The sequence below is a fragment of the Dipodomys ordii genome, unplaced genomic scaffold (assembly GCF_000151885.1).
Source record: "Dipodomys ordii isolate 6190 unplaced genomic scaffold, Dord_2.0 Scaffold6, whole genome shotgun sequence".
NCBI lineage: Eukaryota > Metazoa > Chordata > Mammalia > Rodentia > Heteromyidae > Dipodomys > Dipodomys ordii.
Genome location: NW_012267222.1, coordinates 6,786,636 through 6,809,818, shown reverse-complemented (window position 1 = coordinate 6,809,818; position 23,183 = coordinate 6,786,636). Strand labels below are relative to the sequence as shown.

Below are 23,183 nucleotides of genomic sequence, written 5' to 3'. Positions count from 1 at the left end.
TCCTTCCTTCCTTCCTTCCTCCCTCCCTTCCTCCCTTCCTTCCATTTTTGTGTGAGTACTAGTCTTGAATTCAGGGCCTCACATTCTCATTTGGCATTTTTGCTCAAGGCTAGCGCTCTCCCACTTGAGCCACAGCTTCAACTTCCAGGTTTTTCTGTGGTTAACTGGAGACAAGACCCTCACAACTTTCCTGCCCTGGCTGGCTTTGACATTTGATCCTCAGATCTCCACCTCCTGAGTGGCTAGGGTAACAGGAGTGAGCCACCAGGGCCTGGCCCTAACCTGAGGTTTTCTTTCTTGGGTTTGCCAGCTGGAATTGGGGACTAAGTGGTAAACTAGGTCCCTGGGTCTGGAGTCAATGCTGCTGGGATGGGGCCAGGGGTGGGGTGGAGTGAGGTGGGGGCTCCTTCCCATGGCTCGGCCTCGGTTTTCTCATCTGGCAAATGAGAGCCCCATGGGGGGGGGGGCGGGGATAGGCCAAGAAGATGGAATTGGTGTCTTAGGCCTGGAGGCCTGGCCTGGGACGTGCCATTTCCGTTCTGATCTGTTCGGCTGTCTCTGTGTGGGCTCCATTTCCTGGGGGTCACTTAATACATCAGACTCCTTGGCAGGGAGCCCAGTGGGATGGAGCAGAGCTCAGCCCCAGGGGACCTCCCTGGGAAGGGGAGGGGGGTTGGGGGGGGCGCGTGTGCTCCACACCAGGACCTCATCTTGAAAGGGTTGGTTTTTTTTTTTGGTTTTGGTGAAAGCTCTGCTACCAGACAACCTGGAATTCACACATGCAAAAAACCACCAGGAGCAAAACCCATTCAAATACAGCACAAGGAAATGCACATAATTCACAAACGATGTCGATCACTTTCATCTCATGCTTGGTGACTGTCTTCAATAGAAGACAGACGGAAAGGAGATTTAACTCAGATGTTAATAGCGAAAGAATGCCCTGTTACCAGGATATGATGTTTTGCTGCTGCATAAAAATGTAATTATATTCAGAACTATATTTAAAGATTAAAAGGGGGGGGGCTGCCTACCACATCTAGCCTCAAATTCAGAATTAGAAACAAAGGAAAAATAAAAAGGCGGGATGAAAGGGGGGGGAATGGATAAGTTCTAATAGTATACTAAAAATGAAATTATTTCTTGAACGATTTTTACACATCTTGGCTGCTTTTCTTTTTACAGTTTCCTGCCGTGGTGACACTGAAGGGGAGGGGTAGGAGAGTTCAGCCAACTAAGTACTTTATTCATTAAATACTTGGGTAGAAGCAGAAGCCATCAAAGTTGGGGCCTGGCCTTCCAACGGTGTCCAGTCAGGAAAGAGAGATAAAAAAAAAAAAAAGAAAAACAAAGAAAGAAAAGCCCAGCGGGGCCTGGGGCTCTCACCTGTAATCCCCGCTATTCAGGAAAATGAGATTAAAGCTAGCCTGGGCAAATAAGTTCGTGAGACTCTGATCTCCAATTAATCAGGAAAAAGCCACAAGTAGAGGGGTAGAGTGAAAAAATCAAGTGAGAGCGTGGAGCCCTCAGTTCAAGCGCTGGTGTTCATGCATGTGTGTCACACACACACACACACACACACACACAGAGTTGGGTCATGTCACCTATAAAATGCTTTGTGTCCTGTGTTCTGAAGGGAACATAGATTCCTCACGAGGTGATAATGAATAAACTACAAAAATAGCAATAGCAATAAAAACATTTTAGGAAGAATTTTTTTGGGGGGGTGGGGAGAGGCCTCTGTGGAAAGATTTATACAGGGAAAGAATGTTCTCTTTCTCTTTTTATTAATGTAATATCAGCAGCCGGAATGAATCTCTCCCCGGCCTGGTCCCCAGAGCGCTCTCCCCGGGCTTCCCCCTGGAGATTCCAGATCTTTCTGCTTTCTTTATACTTGCTGGTGCTGGCTTGTGTCTCCGCCTCTAGCCGGAGCACCTTCAGGTTGGGGTCTGTGCCTCGTGGTAATCCCTTCGGCCTTGTCCTCTGTAGCATTCATTTAGTCAGTGCTTGTGGGACTGAGTTTCCACCAGGAATTTCTTTGTTGCAAAATGTTTTAGGCAAAGGACATTTGTTTTCTTTTCGTGAATATGTGACTAGTGAGTCCCAATGCGAACGGACACCCACCCCGAAGCAAAGGGTTCCGGGGCTTGAACTCAGGGCAGAGGCATGCTCAAGGCCAGTGTTCTACCACTTGAGCCACAGGGTCACTCCCAGCCTTTTCTGGATACTGGATTGGAGATCAGAGTCTCACAGGTTTTCCTGCCCCTGCTGGCTTCCAACCATAGTCCTCAGATCTCAGCCTCCTAGGTAGCTGAGTTTACAGGCGTGAGCTGCCAGGGCCCAGCCCAGCCAAGGGTTGAGAATCAAAATGTTTAGTGTGGAGAAGAGAAACTTGGAGAAGAAAGTGTTTGGTTTAGTTACTATTACTATTTTTTGGCTTGAACTCAGGATGGAGGCATGCTCAAGGCTAGTGCTCTACCACTGGAGTCTCAGATCCACTTCTGGGTTGTTTTTTTTTTTTTTGTTCAGTTGTGGGGCTTGAACTCTGGGCCTGGGCGCTGTCCCTCAGCTCTTTAGCTCAAGGCTTGCGCTCTACCACTTGAGCCACAGCGCCACTCGTGGCTTTTGTGGTGCTTATGAATTGAACCCAGGGTCTTATGCCTGCAAGGCAGGCACTCTACCACTGAGCTAACTTCCCAGCCCCTTTGTTTGGGTTGTTAATTGGAGATAAAAGTATTACAGATTAAAAAAAAGTATCACAGATTTGTCTGTCCTGGCTGACCTCCAACCTTAATCCTCAGATCTCAGCCTCCAGAGGAGCTAGGATTACAGGCGTGAGCCATTGGCTCCCAGCATCCGCATCCCAGGATGTTTAAGAGTTACATTATTGCATGGGCTAGGATTTTCGAGTTCTAACACCAAGTTCCCCCATCAGGGGTGGTGCTTGCCTCCCTGGGGATACTAGGCCTCTCTGGGGAGGTTTATTTTTTTCTTTTTTTTTGTCGGTCGTGAAGCTTGAACTCTGGGCCTGGGCGCTGTCCCACAGTTCTTCAGCTCAAGGTGAGCGCTCTACTGCTTAAGCCACAGCACCACTTCCAGTTTTCTGGTGGTTTATTGGAGATAAGAATCTCACGGACTTTCAAGCCTGGGCTGGCTTTGATCCTCAATCCTCAGATCTCAGCCTCCTGAGTAGCTAGGATGACAGGCGTGAGCCACGGGCGCCCAGCTCTGGAGAGGTTTTGTGTGTTGCAATGCACAAGGGTAGAGGGTGGAGACCAGGACACCGTGGGAGACCGTGCCATGCACACTGCTTCAATCCCACACTCCACAAAGAGCGAGCTGGCCCCGGAAGTCAGTGGTGCCTGGGCTGAGCCTCACCTGAGCCCCACCCACCAAGGAGCCGAGCCCGACTCGGGTGAGTCCCGAAACTGAAGGAAAAGGCTGGTGGCTGGTGATGTGCAAGTAGATCCAAGGTTTCAGGGCCGGGTGGTCTTTGAAGAAATCTAAGCTTTCTAAATCTGAGATTTAGCCTGTCATCCTAGCTGTTCAGGAGGCTGAGATCTGAGACTGAGGTTCAAAGCCAGCCCAGGCAGCAAAGTCCAGGAGATTCTTGTTTGTTTGTTTGTTTGGGTCCGGTCATGGGGCCTGAACTCTGGGCCTGGGCGCTGTCCCTCAGCTCTTCAACTCAAGGCTAGCGCTCTACCACTTGAGCCACAGCGCCACTTCCGGCTTTTTTTTCCTCTTTGCTTATGTGGTGCTGAGGAATCAGGGCCTCAGGCATGCAAGGCAAGTGCTCTACCACTGAGCCACCTTCCCAACCCAGTCCGTGAGATTCTTATCTCCAAAGAACCAGCAAAAAGCCAGAAAGGGGGGCTGTGGCTCAAGTGGTAGAGTACCAACACTGGCAAAAAAAAGCTAAGGGACAGTGCTAAGAGACAACACACACACACACACACACACACACACACATACATACACATACACACACACACACACACACACACACACACACACAGACCTGTGCTTGAACTTGACCTCCAGACATCCTTCATCCACCTGAGGAAAAAGGGGAGGCAGGAGGCAGGGATTTTTGTTTCCTTGGGAGGAAGCTGACCTCTGCCTCCTTTCTGGAAGGTTCTGGAGCAGAGTTCCCTGCCTCGACAGTCACACCCAGGATTATTGCATCCAATGCATCCCCGAGCCTGGAGACCCTTCCGGAAGGAACGTCGTCTGCTGCCACCACCCAGCGCCAGCCTACGGGGCTGACCCGGGCAAGTCCAGGGCTGGGTTCCAGCCCGTCCTCTCTCCACCGCCTCTGTTCTTGAAGGAGAATCCCAGCCTCCCCCGGCCCCAGCTGCCTGCCCCCCACCCCTCACAACTCTGGACATTTCCCTGAGAAGTCTGGGTCACACGTCCTGCCCTGCCAGACTCTGTGTTCACAAACGGGGAGAGGCATGCTTCCCCCTGGGGTGAGAACCCCAGCCTGAGATGGGGTGCCCCGGGGCCCTCCTGAGATCTGCAGGGTGTCCGGGGCCACGGGCATCTTGCTTTGAAGCTGTTTCTCTCCATTGGTCCTACAGGGGCCCCCATCATCCCTGCCAGCAGCCGGACCTCCAGGAGGAAGCCACGCCTCCACCGCAGCTGGTCTTTCCAGAACAACCCAAGATCAGTGTGGTCCCCGGGATCCCCTGGGGGAATCAGGACTCCTAGGGAATCAGTCTCCCTGGCCTCCAGCCACACTCTCCTCAGAGCCCACAGCAGCTGCCCGGGCTAAGCCCTTACATCCAGTCTCCCAGGATCCCCCTGCCCTGACTGCATATTTACCCCCAGAAGTCTCTTCTCCACAGCTCCCCTGGGGGTTGGACGGATCCAAAGTGCTCCCATCTGTTACCTTCATGGAAGGTTCCAGAACAAGGAGGCTGGAGCAGGACCCTGCCCAGCTACCAGGAAGCCTGGGAGCACTATCTACAGTCCAGCCCAGCCAGGACATGCCAGACCAGGCCAGTGGGGACGTCCAGCCATCAAGGTGGCCCCTGTGGACTGGCCTGGCTAAAGAGGCCTCAGTTTCCCCCCAGGAAACAGCCTTCATCACCGAGGCCGAGGGGCCACCCCAGATGGAGCATGGCCCCCCTCAGGACAGGACTTGGGGGCCCCTGGGCCAGTCACCCCCACACCCAAGGCAGGAGAGACTTCCCACTGCAGGAGGGGGCCAGGCAGGCACCCGCAGCCACCCGGGGGTGTCAGAGCCCCCTGGGCAGCCAGCAGCCCCCCGGATAGCTTTCCCAGAAAGCCCTGTGGCCTCCACTTCTGAGAAGCTTCTAGTCTCATCCGTAGGAGAGTTAGACAGAGCCTTGAACGTACAGCCAGCCCCGGGGGTCTGGTGGAAGCAGGGAGCTGCACACACAGCCAGCCCCTCACCTCGGCCCATCTCCAGTCTGTGGGCTCCTACACAAACGGTATTGCCCCGCCTGACTGATCCTGGAAACCCTTCCTCTGCTGGTCAGGGGGGCTCGCCGCCACCGCTGGAGCCGGCGGAGCACAGGCCAGCTGTGGGTCCTGGGAGTCTCAGGCCTCCTGGGCTGTGACACATGGAAGAGGGGTCCCCGCAGAGGCCCCGGTCCCTGGAGACCCCTGGGGTGAGTCTGAAGAGTGACCGGTGGTGCCTGGGGACTTGGCCTGCCGGCGGGAAGGGGTGCTGGTGCATTTCCAGGGCTGACCCAGCTGTGTTTCTGGACTCAGTCTCACTGTCCAAAGGGGTTTGATGGGTCTGGAGGCGTGGCTTAGGTGGTAGAGCACCAGCCAATGAGCAAAAGCATCAGACCAGGCGCTGGTGGCTCCTGCCTGTAATCCTAGCTATTCAGGAGGCTGTGATCTGAGGATCGTGGTTCAAAGCCAGCCCGGGGAAGTGAAAGTCCTTGAGAGTCTTCCCTACAATCCACCGCCAGAAAAGCAGAAGTGGGTAGAGTTGTGGCTCAAAGTGGAACAAAGAATCCCAGGGACAGTGGCCAGGCCCTGAGTTCAAGCCCCAGGACTGGCAAAAAAAAAAAAAAAGATTCTAATTTCTTCTGGGTGGGGCTGTTGAGTTCCGAGTGGAGGGACAGAGCAAAGCGCATGTGCTCTGCTCACAGCCCAGCTCCAGAGCCGCGAGCACTCAGAGTGGGCACCCTGTGCTGCTCCTGGGCCAAGGGCAGCCCTCCCCCATGCGGGGGGGGTCTCAAGGGACCAGGGGTTCCTAGGGGGACCCCAGGGGCGGGGGGAGGAGGAGCATCAGGGCTTTGCTTTCTCCTAAGGGATGCCTCCTCGGGTCTCGGTGGCAGCAGCTGGTCCCCTGCTAGCTCCGACAGCCCCGTGACCTCTGACGATGACCTCGGATGACCTTGGATGACCCAGTGCGCCCAGCGGTCCAGCAGCAGCCGTGTGTGACTGGGTGCCCAGGCCAGGCCTGCTTCCCTAGGAGGGCAGAATGGCCCGCCCAGCCCTCCCGGCCCCCCCCTCCCCGCACCCCTCTCCCCTCAAGCTGGAAGTGAGGGTTGACATGGAGCCAAGGAGTAGCGTACAGGCTGACATGGTTGTTGGCAATGCTGGGGGGGGCGCCCTCCCCCATCCAGGACGTGGGCTAAATAAATAAATAAATAATCAGAGTTGTCCTGGCTGATAAACGGTCCCTCCCAGAAGATGGCCCCCCCCTGCACGCTGCACCCCCCCACATGCTGCACCCCCCCCCGCATGCTGCACCCCCCCCCCGGGGCAGCTCCGTCCCAGGCAGGAGCTTAATAGCCCCATTTAAGGCTTTTCCTTTTCACCACCGGCCAGGGCATTGAGCGGCTCCTGCCATTACGAGGTTTTTCAGCTTCTCTCTGAAATCAAATTACTGACTCCATTTAATTTTTTAAAAGCTCCGGTGATTTCCCTTCTTGAGTCTGAGCCGTGACTCCAAGGCCAGTCCTCCCCCTCCCTCCGCCTCCGCGGGCAGTTGCTGCTCAGGGCTGGCAGTGCCCGTCTGTGCCAAGAGGCCCAGGCCTCTACCTCCCCTGGCAGGATTGGTTTTCAGATCACGGAAGTCCAGGACGCCAGCGTAGGAAGACTTCCGGACATGGTGGTGTCCATGATTCTCTTGTCTTCCACAGCATGTGTCTGAGACGCTGACATTTGACAACTCTGCCAAGCACTGGCAGGAGCACTGGTGTGTGTGTGTGTGTGTGTGTGTGTATGTGTGTGTGTGTGTGTGTATGTGTGTGTGTGTGTATACGTGCGCACACGTGTGCGTCGTACAGAGGGTTGGAGACCTGTCATCGATGCATGTGGACAATTGCAGCTGCTTTGGGCGAGAAGGTCAGGGTCCCTCGAAGAGGAGGGAAGGAAGTGATCTGAAGATGCCTGCAATTCCAGCACCCGAGAGGCTGAGGTAGGAGACTCGTGAGTTCAAGACCAGCCTGAGCTACCTAGCAAGATGCTGTGATAAAACCAAACAAAATAGCTGAACAAGGGGATCCAAGCAACGCAGCAGAAAGTACTAGAATCCCGAGGTGGTTTGGAGGATGAGAAAGCAGCCCATTGGTGTGGGTGGTGTGGGGGTGGTGAGTCCGTGGGGAGGGCCCCCCCACCCCCAGGAGCCCAGGGTTTATTCTGACCTCAGTCCAACAGGAAACGTGTTTTATGCTTTTTGGGTTTTTTTTTCAGTCATGGGGCTTGAACTCTGGGCCTAGATGTTGTCCCTCAGCTCTTCAGCTCAAGGCTAGAGTTCTACCACTTGAGCCACAGCGCCACTTCTGGTTTTCTGGTGGTTTATTGAAGATAAGAGTCTCACAGACTCTCCTGCCTGGGTGGGCTTTGAACCACAGTCCTCAGATCTCAGCCTCCTGAGTAGCTAGGATGACAGGCGAGAGCCACCAGTGCCTGGCTTAGGAACATTTGTTTTGTTTGTTTTGTTTCCTGAACTCAGACTGAGCAGTGTCTCTGAGTGTCTTTTGCTCAAGGCTTGTTTTCTATCACTTGAGCCACAGTGACACTTCCGGCTTTTTCTGTTTCTGTGGTGCTGAGGAATCGAACCCAGAGCCTCATGCATGCAAGGCAAGGACTCTACCACTGAGCTTCATTCCCCAAGCAGGAAGGTTGTTTGTTTGTCTGCCAGTACAGGGGCTTAACTCAGGGCCTGCGCTCTCACTTAATTTTTTTCTCTCAAGGCTGGCCCTCTACCACTTGAGCCACAGCTCTACTTGTGGCTTTTTGCTGATGAATTGGAGATAAGAATCTCCCAGGCTTATCTGTCTGGGCTGGCTTCAAAGCCTGATCCTCAGATCTCAGCCTCCTGAGTAGCTAGAGGACTGACATTCATGGAGTCCTAGGGGGTGGGGTGAGGACTTCTCTTCTCCCTCTGTCTGTGACCCTGGCTTTGGATGTGCCAGGGCCTGGGAGGTACCCGCCCCTCATCCCGGAGCCCTGTACATAGGCCCATGTACATACTGGCCCCATCTCTGCCTGGAGACATGGTTTTCCTTGCGGTCATTTGCTTAGAATGGACATGGTAGGCTGTGGTGACATCTTGGGCCAAGTTACAGACAGTTCAAGCTATTCCAGAACTCAGGCTTTGCTGGTCTCCGCCCTCCTGTGGAGCCAGCTCTGAGCACTTCTGGCTGCCCACCACCCGTAGCCTTCCTGGCCGCATCAAAGCTCATTGCTTTTCCTTCTCGAGGATCGCGAATCCCCAGATTTTAGATGCATCCCAAGACACACACTTTCACATCACCACACTCTTTGCAAAAGTCTCTGTTGGGTATTTGAAGCTTACTTAAACTAGAATTGTAGTTATCCGCTCAGTAATTCTCCAAATTACTGTGTAACCAGAGAGGCGGCGTGGGGAAGAGCAGTTTTCTTCTGGGCGTCAGGAGAGCCGATCTGCCCTGCCGTGACCAACGGCCTGGAGTGAATCAGATCAGGGTCCCTGGCCCTGTTGCCTCTCCATGCCTCAGAGCTCAGTAGTCGGGGAGTTGCAGGGGAGGCTGGGGGCAGGCAGAGGGGGCAGACTAAATCAGGACAGAGGAGAAAATGGGCCGAAATGGACAAAAGCTTCCTTTCTTTTCTTTTTTTTAGTTGTGGGGCTTGAACTCAGGGCCAGGGCACTGTTCCTGAGCTCTTCCACTCAAGGCTAGTGCTCTACCTCTTTGAGCCACAACTCCACCTTTTTGTTTGTTTTGGTGGTTAATTGTAAGTCTCTGGGGCCAGGTGCTGGTGGCTCACGCCTGTCATCCTAGCCACTCAGGAGGCTGAGATCGAAGGATCATGGTTCAAAGCCAGTCCAAGCAGGAAAATCCATGAGACTTATCCCCAGAAAACTGGAAGTGGTGCTGTGGTTCAAAGTGGTAGAGCACCAACCTTGAGCAAAAGAGCTCAGGGACAGCGCCCAGGCCCTGAGTTCAAGCCTCAGACTGACTGACAAACAACGGCAACAACAAAGACTCTCATGGACTTTCTTGCCCAGACTAGCTTTGAACTGTGATCCTCAGATCTCAGCCTCCCGAGCAGTTAGAGTCATAGGTGTGCTCCACCAGAGTCCAGTCCAAAAGCTTGTTTTCTCGTAGCCAGCCTCAGCTCACCCCAACTTGTTCCGAGGTGACCTCTCATTTCTTGTTCTTTCTTCCCCTGGGGGCCAGGCTGAGCTGTCCATTTCCCAGATTTACACTCAGAAGAGCAGTTCTCACAGCTGGACCAGCTCTGTCAGTACCTCCTAAGAACTTGTTAGAGACACAAATTCTTCAGCCCGGGACCCAGCTCAATGGTAAAGTACTTAATCCCAGCTCCTTGAGAGGCTTGGGAGATGGGTACTGCAGATTGAGAGGATTGCATTTTGAAACCAGCTGGTGACGGAAGAGAAGTAAAATCCCCATCTCAACTAACCAGCCAGGACTGGTGACACATACCTGTTATCCTGGCTACCAGGGAAGTGTAAACAGGAGGATCATGGTTCAGTCTGGGCTAGGAAAAAAAAAAAAAAAGTAAGAGCCTAATTGAAAAATAACTGAAGCATAAAAACTGGGCTGGGGGCATGGTTCAACTGGTAGGGCTCTTGTCTAATAAGCATAAAAGCTCTGGGTTTAAAACTGCAGTATTACACACACAGAAAAAAAGCAAAATTTCATCTCCCTTCAACTGAAACTTCAGGGAACACAGGGTGAGTTCTAGCAGCCTGCACACCCCAAGTCAGAGAATTCCCCTGACTCTGTATAAGGCAAATACCTGACATTCGCCCAGTTTCCAAAGACCAGACACGTCCACCTGCGCATGGTACTCTACACATTCCTTTGAGGAGAGAGGAAACATTCTCCCTATTTGTTTTTGTTTTGTTGGTTGTGGGGCTTGAACTCTGGGCCTGGGCGCTATCTCTCAACTCTTCAGCTCAAGGCGAGTGCTCTACCACTGAGCCACCTTCCCAGCCTCATATTCTCCCTATTTTACAGATAAGAACACGGAGGATTAAGGCCTTGCTAGAGGCTGCTCCCGGGTAGGAAGCCTGCTGTCCTCCTCAGGAAAGGGGGGTTGGGGGGACACCGCATGTTTCCAGGGCTCCTAGGCAGGAAGGCTCTCTGTCCTCCAGCTCTCTCCCCAATTTCCAGTCGCGGTGGGACAAAGATGCATCCAGGAAGCACAAATCTCGCCTGGCCGCTGAGTGAGCACTCTGCGAAGAGTCAGCTGTCAGGGACATGGGCCTTCATTTCCCAGTGAACCAGCTGGAATAAGAGAACCCGGGCACCTCATGCCAGGAAAGGAACCAACACGTTTGATAAACTTCAGCCGGTCAGCCAGGGCCAGGGCAGGGCAGGGTGGAAGGCGATGGCCGGCTGGACAGCAGTCCTCACATTTCCACGCCTTTGTCTCTCTGCAGATGAGAGTGGCGGAAGATGGCCCCCGAGGACCACCCAGCTGGAGGAAGATTCACACCTGGACTCCACACATTGCCTTCCCCGGGCGCAGAGCTGCAGTGCCGACCATGGGCAGCAGGGGGCAGCATAAGACACCGTTCCAGCCTGACCATTGGGCACTGTTGGGGAGGGGTGCTTTGAGCTGGGGGGGGGGGTGGGATTCTCTGAAGAGGTCAGCAGTCGCCTTCCTTCCCTAGGACCCCTTCCTTTACCCTTTGGCTCTTCCCACCCAAACCCTTCAACAGGGGGCAGATAGCTTGCCATCCTGTCTCTGGGGGCATCAAAGCCATAATGATGGTGGAGGCTGGGGGGAGGGACTTCATCCCTTGTCCACTCTATGGCCAGTTCTCAAGACTTCCCAGACTTTGCTGCGTGTCTGATGGGCTTCGTTCTGAGGGAAGGGTCCTTCACAGGGCGGGGGTGGGGTTCTCCTGGTGCATCTGTGCACATTCCTGGTCACAGGGAGGAGGGGAGGAGAAAATCCTGAAGGACAAAGAGCAAGCGAGGAAAACCCCCTCATTGGAGGACGTGCGTGATTGGCAGGTTTACGGCGTCAGGAAGAGGTGCGTGGTATTCTGTACAATCAAGTCATTTTTAAAAATAATCTCCCTGCTTAAGTCGTACACGTTGCTAATTGCATTTTAATAAGTCTCTTAAAATCTTGCCATATTTTTTAATATCCTAATATTAGGTAAGTGATTGCGGGGGACACTGGAGGGCATGAAGAGTTTATAGAATGGAGGGAGGGTTTTCAGGAAGGTGGGAGGTGGCTGGGGGGTCTGTGTGGGGTGGAGGGGGGTCCAGCGTGTCCCAGGGGGTATGCACAGGAAGGATCTGTCCACACATGAGACTTCTTTTGTCCACAGCTCTGGTCAAGCGGCCGGCCCCTACCAGCCTCAACAGGAGGCCTTTCAGGGCTCTGCCTAGGTCCTCTAGCTGTGGGAAAAAGACATCATCCTCATCTCCTTTTTGTTCCCCAGGTCCCAGACTAGACTATCTGAATTTCTTCTGGCCCAGTTCATCATCTCTTGCTTTTCAGTGTTTTCTTTTTCTGTTGTTTGTTTTGGTTTGTTTTGGTTGGTAGTGGGGCTCAACTCAGGGCCTGGGCACTGTCTCTGAGCTTTTCCGCTCAAGGCAAGCACTCTACCGCTCTGAGTCATGGCTCCACTTCTGGTTTTCTGGTGATTTATTGGAGATAAGAGTCTCATGGAGGGCTGGGAAGGTGGCTCAATGGTAGAGCGCTTGCCTTGCATGCCTGAGGCCCTGGGTTCGATTCCTCAGCACCACATAAGCAAAAAGAAAAAAGCCGGAAGTGGCGCTGTGGCTCAAGTGGTAGAGCGCTAGCCTAGAGCTGAGGGACAGCGCCCAGGCCCAGAGTTCAGGCCCCATGACCAGACACACACACACAAAAAAAAGAGTCTCGTGGACTTTCCTGCCCAGACTGGCTTTGAATTGCAATCCTCAGATCACCTCTTGAGTAGCTAGGATTACAGGCATGAGCCACCAGTGCTCAGCTTAGTTGTGTGTGTGTGTGTGTGTGTGTGTGCGCGCGCACACACACACGCGTGCACCAGTACTAGGGCTTGAACTCAGGACCTTGTGCTCTCACTTGGCTTTTATTGTTCAGGGCTGATGCTTTACCACTTGAGCTATACCTCCATTTCTAGCTTTTGGCTGGTTAATTGGAGGTAAGAGTCTCTTGGATATTTCTACCTGGGCTGCCTTCAAAGTGTTTCAATCCTTGGATCTTAGTCTCCTGAGTAGCTAGGATTATAGGCGTGAGCCACAAGTGCCTGGCTTGTATTGAGTTGTTTTATTTTATTTTATTTGTGGTACTTGGATTTGAACTTGGGGCCTTCTGCATGCTAGGCAGGCACTCTACCACTGTCAATTGTATTTCCTTTTTTGTGCTTTCCTGGGAGTTTGTACTCTGCCGCTTGAGGCTTGCATCCAGGCCTTCTCTAGACATTTGATTACTATATATATATATGTGTGTGTGTGTGTGTGTGTGTGTGTGTGTGTGTGTTTATATATATATATTATTTATATATTATTTTTTGGGTCATGGACTTTCTTGTCCAGGCTGGCTTCAAACCATGGCCCTCAGATCTCAGCCTCCTGAGTAGCGAGGATGACAGGCCACCTGGCTTTGATTACATTTTAAAGCTCTCCTTTCAGACTGGACATAGCTAGCGAGCCGGGAGCCCCGGGAGGAAGCTCACTCTAGTCCAGTGAGGGCAGAAGATGCCAGCCTCTCTTTCCTCTGCCTTCCAGCACAGGGCACCTGCACCTTTGCCCAGCCCACAGGGGTGGCACGGGGCAGTGGCAGTGGGTAGCTGCCCTCCTTTCAGCCCTCACCACACGCCAGGCATTTTGCTAGCCTTCCCCCATGACAGCCCCAGGGTGTGAAGGTTTTAGGGCCCTTGGGTGGCTCCAACCGCTAAAAAGTATCAGACAGGGGATTTGAACCCAGTTGGCTCTGTGGCCAGAAGGGGAAGAAGCTGAGCTGGGGCTCTAAGGTCATCCTGCGCTGCCAGGTGTCCCACAAAGTGAGGACCGTGTTGGGAATGGCAGAAGCCAGATGTTGGACAGCTGTGATCGAGTGCGCGTGCGCACATGAGTATTTGTATGTACACCAGACCTGAGGCTTGAACTCAGGGCCTAGCTGCTGTCCCTGAGCTCTTTTGCTCTACCCACTTGAGCCACAGCTCTGGCTCTGGCTTTCCTAGCGCTTAATTGAAGATGAAGAGTCTCACGCACTTTCCTGCTCAGGCTGGCTTCAAATCGCCATCCTCAGATCTCAGCCTCCTGAGTAGCTAGGATACCAGCTTGGGCAGCTGTGGTCTTTTAACTGAGCGGATGTCAAAGCCAAGGCCAATGTCCAGGGTTCTCAATATGTCCTGAGGTCAGAGGCCGGGGCTGGCCACGCCTTAGGTCACCAGACCAGGCACTTTAACCAAAGTTCGGATTTCCACGAGCATCTCGAGGCCCTCCCTAGCCTTGGCCTTCCTCCTCCTCCTCCTCCTCCTCCTCCCTCCATGCCACCAGCCCGGGTGGGAGGCATATGTGGAGGGAACTTCTGAACGGGAAGTCAGCATCCAGGTCGCCCCGCGCCCCTTTTCATGTGGTTTCTTTAATCCCTCAGGCTGGGTTTCAGAAGTGTTTTACAGTTCCAGTTTTACAAAGCTACGTTCCCTTTAATGTCGGCCTGTTCGGGAGAGGGGGGGCGGCTTCAGTCAAAACATGTGTGCTGTACATCAGCCAGCTGCGGACCCGCACCCGGGGATGGGGGCGGCAATGTGGTCTCCAGGCCCCTGGTGGATGGATGGGGAGCTGCCCCCTGGCCTTGCTCCTCAGACTCAGCCTCCCTGCCTCCCTGATGGACGCTGATCTTTGTGGTTCATGTCTGCAGGATGAGGTGTCTCTTCCCGCCCCCCAGGGCACCCCCGGCCCCTCCCCCCATCACCTGCTGGGTCACTTCCTTTCTGCTTTCCCCCCTTAGACCTAAGCAGAAATATATGGGAAATTGTGAGCTGGAGATGCTAGTTAAATTTATCTGGTCTAATCACAACGAATTCAACCCATCACGGCTCAAAGTATTAAAAAAGGGTTTAATGGATGATGGTGGCTCACGCCTGTCATCTTAGCTACTCAGGAGGCTGAGATCTGAGGATCATGGTTCGAAGCCAGACCAGGCCAGGAAGTCTGTGAGACTCTTATCTCCACTTAACCACCAAAAAGCTGGAAATGGAGCTGTGGCTCAAATGGTAGAGTGCTCTCCTTGAGCAGAAAAGCTCAGAGGTCCTGAGATCAAGTGCCAGGACCACCCTCCAAAAGAAAGAAAGAAAAAAAGGAAAGAAAGAAGGAAGGAAGGAAAGAAGGAAGGAAGGAAGGAGAAAGAGACTGAAGTCAGCCTGCTGGCCACCTTTGTGTTGAGAATTCTTGTATTGGTGCAGAGATGAGTGTCACAAAGTTCAGAGTGGATGAAGTCCCACCCTGTCTGTCTGTCTGTCTGTCTGCCTGGGAGGCCATTCCTCTCATGGAAAGAGTTGTGGTTGGGGACAACTTCAGGCTGAGGTGGAAGAGCCCAGAGGAAGAAGGCCGACGTTCTTGGCAGTGTGATTGGAGAGAAAGAACACGGATTTGGGGCTTGGTCAGGCCCTGGTTCCAATCCTGCCAGGGCATGTGCTGTATGACCATGGGTGGGTGTCTGACCTCTGTCCCTTCCTCCTCTGCGGGCACTAGGGACAGAAGGAAGCAACTGGAAAGAGCCTTGCCAGCCTTTGGTTTGTTGTGAGCCCACAGGCCCTGGCTCTCACCCACTTTGCTCCTGTCCCCAGCTCAAGCCAGAGCATCTGTTCTACCCCAGGAGGCAGCAGGAATCCAATACAGAGAGACCCAGGGACGGAGGCCACCGAGGCCAGGGGTCAGGCCGGGTCTCAGGGGCAGGTGCTGCCCTCAAAGCCGGCGCTCTCTTCAGAGATGATGACGATGGTGGTGACAGGCGCCAGTGGGTGACACGGTGAACCCCTCGCCGCGCCAGGCCGCTCTGCAGCCCCTGCTGGACGGGTCTGTGGAAAGGGAGACGTTTGGTCCGCCTCCCCTCCAGCCCGCCTGGGGCCCGGGGCCCCGTCTGGCCCCTGGGGCAGCGAAGGGCTGGGTGCTGGCCGGGCTGCAGCTGCGTGGGGCCCGGGAGGAGAGAATCAAAGGCAGCCATGTGGGCCCCGGCTTTCATCTCCCAGCTTCAAAGAGGTACAAACAAACCCTGTCCCCGTGCCAGGCCCCAGCCTGCTCTTCCCCATCCCCTCCTCCTTGCCAGAAAGCCCGCGCCCTGGTGCTGGTCCTGGAGCCAGGACCCAGCTCCCAGAAGCCAGGCGACAGTCACCGCTGGCGCGGCAGCGAGGTCCCGGCCTCGGCTGGGGTCCCCCAAGGCCACACCTCAGTGTTCTCGCCTGGCACCCAGCGCCTCGTGTGCAGACGCAGTGTGTGTGTATGTGTGTGTGTCACCTGCAGCGCGCATGCTCGCCAGGCTGAGGGTGGGAGGAGGGGTGAGGCCCCTCCAGTCCACAGCGCCACTTCCAGTTTTCTGGTGGTTCTTTGGAGAGAAGAGTCTCATGGACTTTCCTGCTCAGGCTGGCTTTGAACCGGGATCCTCAGATCTCAGCCTCCTGGGTAGCTAGGATGACAGGCCTGAGCCACCAGCGCCCGGCCGGGCCCATGGTTGTGTTCTCTGACATCCCTGCCAGGCCCTGAGTCCTGACAGAGGGGCTGCGCACCGCCTTTGCCTGGAAATGTCTCCTCTCCCTCCTACTTCCGGATCAGGGGAGGCCCGGCAGGGGAGGCCCAGCAGGGGAGGCCCAGGAGGCTGGAGGGGAGCAGGTGGAGCCCAGCAGTGTGGACTCATGGGACCATCCTTCTAGAAGCTGGTGTTGGAGGGGGAGAGGCTGGGAGGAAGTGGGGTTCGTGGAGGTCTGACCCGCTGGGGGTGGGAGCTGGAAGGTTCTGGTAGGAGTGGGGAGCTCAGGGACAGGGGTGAGCAGAATGAAGATCGGGGGACACACGGAGGGGGTGAACCCCACAGGACCCGCAGGTCGGAGGCTGGGGAGGGGAAGGGTCCAGGATGGTAGCAGGAAGCGAGAGGATTGGAACCAAACCCAGCCAATGGGAACCAGATGGGATGGGCCTGGGGTGGTGTGTGTGTGTGTGTGTGTGTGTGTCTGTGTTTTCCTTTCCCTTTCCAGCTCTATCAGGAGGAAAGGAGGAGAGGGGAGGGGAAGAAGGGGCCCAGAGTTCTTCTCTGTACCTCCCTGTGTGCCCACAGAAGGGCAGCGACCACACTCAGGAGGTGATTTGCTTAATGGCTCCCAAGGTGCCCAGCAGGGAGACACTGCATGGGGGTGCGGGGTGGGGAGCAACGCCAGCTCAGCCCTCCCTCCTCAGCCTGCAGCCCTGGGGTGACTGGGGGTTCAGGCTGTCCTTGTGCAGATTGCCCATTGATGTGGCCGGTGGGCACTGCTGGTCAGCCTCATTCCTCACCCTCTGTGCCGGGCCCCTCCACCTCTTGGGGGAAGCCCTCCAGAACTGCACCCTCCACCCTCTCCCTACTCACCCTCCTCACACTGCGCCCATAGGAGCACCCTTGGCTGCACCATCTGGGACCTCCCAGATTTCCAGACCCACCTTTGAACTTATTACCTCAGGAGCCATTTCCAGAAGCAGCACTGGTCAGACTTGGTGCTGTGAAGTGCTGGGGCTTGGTGCTGTGAAGTGCTGGATCTGGGTGGAGAGATGGTTAGGACTCAGGGAGAGGATCCAGGCAGGACCACCCCTGGGGTCTTGGGCGGCGGGAGCTGCATTTCCTGTGCTCCAGGACAGTAGCAGAAGGCCACATACTGCGACAGCCTGGCCACTCCAAGCCTGGTCTAGGAAGTGGGTGAGCGCGAGTTACTAATATCTTCCCCCTGCTTTTGGTAGACTTACTGAAATATAATACGCAAATGGTTGGATTGGTGATGTAAACTTCTATATATCCTGACAAACAAACACAATGCTGTCCCAGCCTCCACAGTGAAGACACACGATTTCTGTTGTCGCCCCAAAGTCTCCAAGTACTGCTTCGTACTTGTCTCAGTAGCGTTCAAGAGCTGCCTGCAACTGGGCCTTGTAGATCATGCCTGTGGTGGCTCACGCCTGTCATCCTGGCCCCTCAGGAGGCTGAGATCTGAGGATCATGGTTTGAAGTCAGCCTGTGCAGGAAAATCCATGAGACTCTGATCTCCAGTGAACCACCACAAAGCCAGAAGTGAAGCTGTGGCTCAAGCGGTAGAGCACCAGCCTTGAGCCACAGCATTCAGGCCCTGAGTTCACGCCCCAGGACCAACATTAAAACAAAAACAAAAAAACTGGTCCTTTTTTATTCTGCCGTACTTTTCTACTTATCCATGCGCTTGAGATCAGCCGTTGGTTCTGTCAGCTAGGAAATCTGTCCAGTGATGGGCTACGGTGGGTCAGCTCTCTTCAGCTCTGGAGTTCACGCTGGCGGCCTGCAATCGGCCGTGGTGGGTGTATTTACACCAGAGGAATTGGCAGTGCTACAAATCAGAGTTTGATTGATTGCTTTGCTGATTGTCTGGACACAAGAAAGTCCCAGAGAAAAGGCGGAGGGCGCAGATTAACCTTAAAAGCGTGGCCTGCCTTAGCTATTACATCGTGAATAGCACCAGAAATTAAGGAATTTAGCTTTCCCGGATTAAGTATAAAAAGGAACCATTATCTGACTCAGCAAAGTGTCACTTACATCAGAGATGAGCTAGTGACGTTCTGACATGTGTCTACGCGGTCTTCTGTCTCGCTCTTGTCCACAGCTGGCTCCGGAAGCCACGCCCCGATGGCCTGTGCCGCAGACAGAGCAGGACTGAAGGGCTGGCACCCGGGCACCACACTGGCAGGGCCACGAGAGGTTGGAATCTGTTGGAATTGGAAGCTTGCTTTAGGGAGTGTCTCCTCACTGAGGAGTTAGATTACCATTGGATCAGCATCAAAATCGAATACGAATCCAGGATTGGTGGAGATAATGAGGTGGAGAGTTTTCAGGCGGAAGATCTCAGGGTCTGGATGACCCTGTTGGTTTTTAACCAGGGAAGAACTAGCGATCCTTTTGAGATGTTGCCAAGTCACTGACCTCAGGAAGAGTCTCCTAAAAGCTGAGTGTGGTAGCTCATACCTATAATCCTACTCAGGAGGCTGAGAGCTGGAGGATTGGGGTTCAAAGCTTCAGAACTCCACAGTACCCAGCAAAAAGCAGGGCTGGAGGCATGGCTCAAGCAGAAGAGCACCAGTGTGGCAAGTAAACTGAGAAAGCAAGAGGGCCTGAGTTCAAAGGCCAGTACCAGCAAAACAAACAAAAGTCCTCAAGCAAACAAACAAAACTCTTCATGCCCAGAAAGGCATGAAGACCAGGGAAGTACAGAGTGTGGTTAGTTCAGAGGGCGACAATGTTAGGCTTCAGGGTCCGAGGTGTGCTTGGGATACTAGATCTCGGTGCCCAGGCTGGTGCTAAGGAAAAGATCAACTGACATTTACATTGGATCCACACGGACTTGTTGGTTAAGTTTGACATGGTTTGTTAATCGCACTCTCTGAGAATCAATTGGCCGTAAGAAATTTACAATTTTATTTGTTTGTAGATTGTGCGCTATCAAAGTTCAGTGGAGTTGCTGGGAACAAAATTAACATGCAAAAATCGGTCATGAGCCAGGCACTGGTGGCTCATGCCTGTAATATCAGATACTCAGGAGGTTGAGATCTAAAGATCAAGATTTGAAACCAGCCTGGGCAGGAAAGTCTGTGAGACTCTCAACTCTAGTTAACCACCAAAAAGCTGCAAGTAGAGCTGTGGCCCTGGTAGAGCACCAGCACCCAAGGCCCTGAGTTCAAGCCCAGGATTGGCAATTACTCTAAACAAACAAACAAACAAACAAACAAATAACACCTAACCTTTTAGAGCAGAGATAGAAAAGCGGACTCTTAAATTAAGTGGACCCACCTGGGGATGTGGCTTAGCGGTAGAGTGCTTGCCTAGCATGCATGAAGCCCTGGGTTCGATTGCTCAGTACCACATACACAGAAAAATCCAAGCTCAAGTGGTAGAATGCTAGCCTTGAACAAAAGAAGCTCAGGGACAGTGCCCAGACCCAAAGGACTGGCAAAGCCCCAGGACTGGCAAAAATACATACATACATACATACATACATACATACATATGTAAATAAATGGACTCACAAGCAGCCCCAAGTAGCTAAGATGCTACTGGAAAGACAATGTTGGGTGCTGAGCTAGTGAGCGAAGGCTTCCACCACAACGTACCACATGTACAGTCATGTGCCAGTGGTTCACACCTGTAATCCTAGCTACTCAGGAGGCTGAGATCTGAGGATCATGATTTCAAGCCAGCTTGGGGAGAAAAGTCCATGAGACTCTTAGCCAGAAGTGGAGCTGTGGCTCAAGTGGTAGAGCGCCAGCCTTGTGAGCACAAACAGCTCAGGGACAGTGAACTCAGGGACAGTGCTCAGGCCCTGAGTTCAAACCCAAGTACCTGCACAAAAGAATAAAATAAAATAAGAGTTCAAGGTACAAGCAAGTATATATATATATATATATATATATATATATATATATATATATACATAAAAAAGCCTTCCATGGCTTTTCCTTCATGTAAAACTGTGCTCAAATTTTCTTTCTTTTCTTTTCTTTTTTTAAACCCAGGATACCAGTCATATTTAATTAGAGTTCACTGTAATGACCTCATTTTAATTTAATTACTCCTCTGAAGACTTTATCTCCAAACACAGTCATGTTCTGAGTTACTGTGGGTTAAGACTTCAATATGTGGGCGTTTGGGCTTGTTTTGGCCGTTCTAGGGTTTGAACTCAGGGCCTTGCATTTGCTAGGCAAGTATTCTACTAGTCAGCTATCCCTCCAGTCCTTTCCCGGGCGGGTTTTTTTTTTTGGGGGGGGGTCCAGTCATGGGGCCTGAACTCTGGGACTGGGCGCTGTCCCTCAGTTCTTCAGCTCAAGGCTAGCTCTCTACCACTTGAGCCACAGCGCCACTTCTGGCTTTTTTCTTTTTGCTTATGTGGTGCTGAGGAATCGAACCCAGGGCCCCATGCATGCAAGGCAAGTGCTCTACCACTGAGCCACCTTCCCAGCCCTGTCTCTCCATTTCTGTGCTGAGTCCTCTTACCCTCCCAAAGATAGATAAACAAGTCCAAAAGAAAACAGCCACAAAGGAAAAAAACCTCATGTCTGTTTCCTGGAGTTCATTTAAATAAATATTCTTTTTTTTTTTGTCAGTCGTAGGTCTTGAACTCTGGGCCTGGGTGCTGTCCCTCAGCTCTTCAGCTCAAGGTGAGTGCTTTACTACTTGAGACACAGCGCCACTTCCAATTTTCTGGTGATTAATTAGAGATAAGAGTCTCAGGGGGATTTTCTTGTCTGGACTGGCTTTGAACTGTGATCCTCAGATCTCAGCCTTCTGAGTAGCTAGGATTACAGGCGTGAGCCACTGACACCCGGCTAGATAAATATTATTCTATATGATCAGATGCACAGAGCATTGTGCTTTTGTGTTCCTCTGCTGGAGCATCCGCCGTTGGTCTCCCTGTGTGTGGATGCCTAGAGGTCTGTACAATTTGTTCTGTCCCAGTGCATTTTAGATCTAGCTTTCACATATGAGAGAAACCATGCACAGCTTGTCTCTCTGAGCTTGGCTTACTTCACTTAACATGATTTGTTCTCGGTCCATCCATTTCCCCGCAAATGACATAATCTTATTCTTTCTAATGGATGAGTAAAATTCCATTGTGTTTAGGTCCCACGTTTTTGGATCCACTCATCTCTTGCGGGGCTCTGAGCTGTTTCCCTGGCTTGGCTATTGTGAGGAGTGCAGCAGTGAACATGTTTGTGCAGTTGTCTTTTTTTTTTTTTTTTTGTCAGTCGTGGGACTTGAACTCGGGCTGGGCACTGTCCCTCAGCTCTTCAGCCTAAGGCTAGCGCTCTACCACTTGAGCCACAGCGCCACTTCCGGCTTTTTTCTTTTTGCTTATGTGGTGCTGAGGAATCGAACCCAGAGCCTCATGCATGCAAGGCAAGTGCTCTACCACTGAGTCACCTTCCCAGCCCCAGCCTTTCATTTTTCAAGGAACCTCCAGACTGCTGCCCAGTGTGGTAGTACTAGTTTATGTTCCCACTGGCAGTGTGATCAGATTCTTTTTCTCCTGCATCCTTACCAACATTTGTTGTTTGAATCCACCATGTTGGCCAATCTAGCTGGGTGAGATGGAATCTCAGAGTTGTTTTGCTTTGCATTTTCTTTATGGCTAGGGATGATGAGCATTTCCTACTGTGTTTCTTTGCCGTTCTCACCTCTTCTTCTGAGAGGTCTCCCCTTAGCTCCCTTGCCCAGGTAGTAATTGGCGTATTAAGTTGGGAGGGGTTAGTTTCTTGAGCGCCTTGTATATATTGGATACTAGGCCTTTATTGCTGCTAGAGATCTCCCCGTCTGTTAGCTGTCTTTCTGTTTTAGTGACTGTGTCCGTAGCTGTGCAGAACTTTTCAGTTTGATGTTGTCCCATTTGTCAAGTCTCTCTGCCATCTGCTGTTGAGCTGGTTATTTCTGACATGGGGCTCACTTCCTGCCGAGTTGAGTGCATGGATCCCCCGTAGGCTTTCCATCATAGCCAGGGTGACAGGCATGTGCCACTGTGCCCAGCTACGGGTGGAAAAGGGGTCTAGGGAACTTTTCTACCCCAGGTGGCCTTAAATTGTGATCCTCCTGTGTTTGGCCTCTCACGTAGCTAGGATTACAGCCATAAGCCGCCAGATATCTGGCCAACGCGTGAATGTTGAAGAGGGAGGCGGCACAGCTCATTACGAAGAGTTACACCTCCTGAGTGCAGCTGTTGCTACAAGCAGCAGTTGATCAAGGCAGTGTGGAGTTGTTCTCATAGGTGTAAGGACCAGTGGAGCCAGGCATTGGAGGCCCACACCTGTAATCCTGGCTACTCAGGAGACTGAGCTCTGAGGATCATAGTTCAAAGCCAGCCCAGGCAAGAAAGGTCTAGAGCCGGGTGCCAGTGGCTTACACTTGTAATCCTAGCTACTCAGGAGGAGATCTGAGATCTGAAGGTCACAGTTCAAAGCCAGCCTAGGCAGGAAAGTCCGTGAGACTCTTATCTCCAATAAACCACCAGAAAACTGGAAGTGGCACTGTGGCTCAAGTGGTAGAGCGCTTGCCTTGAGCTGAAGAGCTGAGGGACAGCGTCCAGGCCCAGAGTTCAAGCCCCATGACTGACAAGAAAGAAAGAAAGAAAGAAAGAAAGAAAGAAAGAAAGAAAGGCCTCAAGACTCTTATCTCCAATGAGCCACCAGGAAACCAGAAGTGGCGCTGTGGCCCAAAATGGCAGAGCGCTGGCCTTGACTGAATGAAACTAAGATACAGCACCCAGGCCCCGAGTTCAAGTCCCAGGACCAGCACCAAAACAAAAACTAGTTTGGAGATGGTGGTGGCAGAGAGGCTGAAGGGACAGCAGGACTTAGTGTGCTGGGTCATGGTTTGGGGATGCTTTTGGCAACTGTGGTTAAGGACGGAGAGGAGGGAGTTGGTGTTGACTGTGTCACTGGAAGTCCTTTTCACGGTGGCCAACCTGTCCTTTCTCAGTACAGATCCATGCAAAATCAGACTCAGCCTGTCAATATTCCACCAAA

The 23,183-nt window shown here is 52.8% G+C and overlaps 1 protein-coding gene across 1 annotated transcript in view; it reads left to right on the top strand.

Moving 5' to 3' along the window:
* LOC105997384 (chromosome unknown open reading frame, human C1orf127) overlaps positions 1-11,007 on the top strand; it is a 31,724-nt gene extending 20,717 nt beyond the window's left edge. The window contains exons 11-15 of the mRNA XM_013031811.1: positions 4,135-4,271; positions 4,581-5,330; positions 7,128-7,183; positions 7,316-7,332; positions 10,880-11,007. Coding sequence (XP_012887265.1) covers positions 4,135-4,271; positions 4,581-5,330; positions 7,128-7,183; positions 7,316-7,332; positions 10,880-11,007 — 1,088 coding nt within the window. The remainder of the gene's footprint in view (positions 1-4,134; positions 4,272-4,580; positions 5,331-7,127; positions 7,184-7,315; positions 7,333-10,879) is intronic.
* Positions 11,008-23,183: the final 12,176 nt, after the last annotated feature.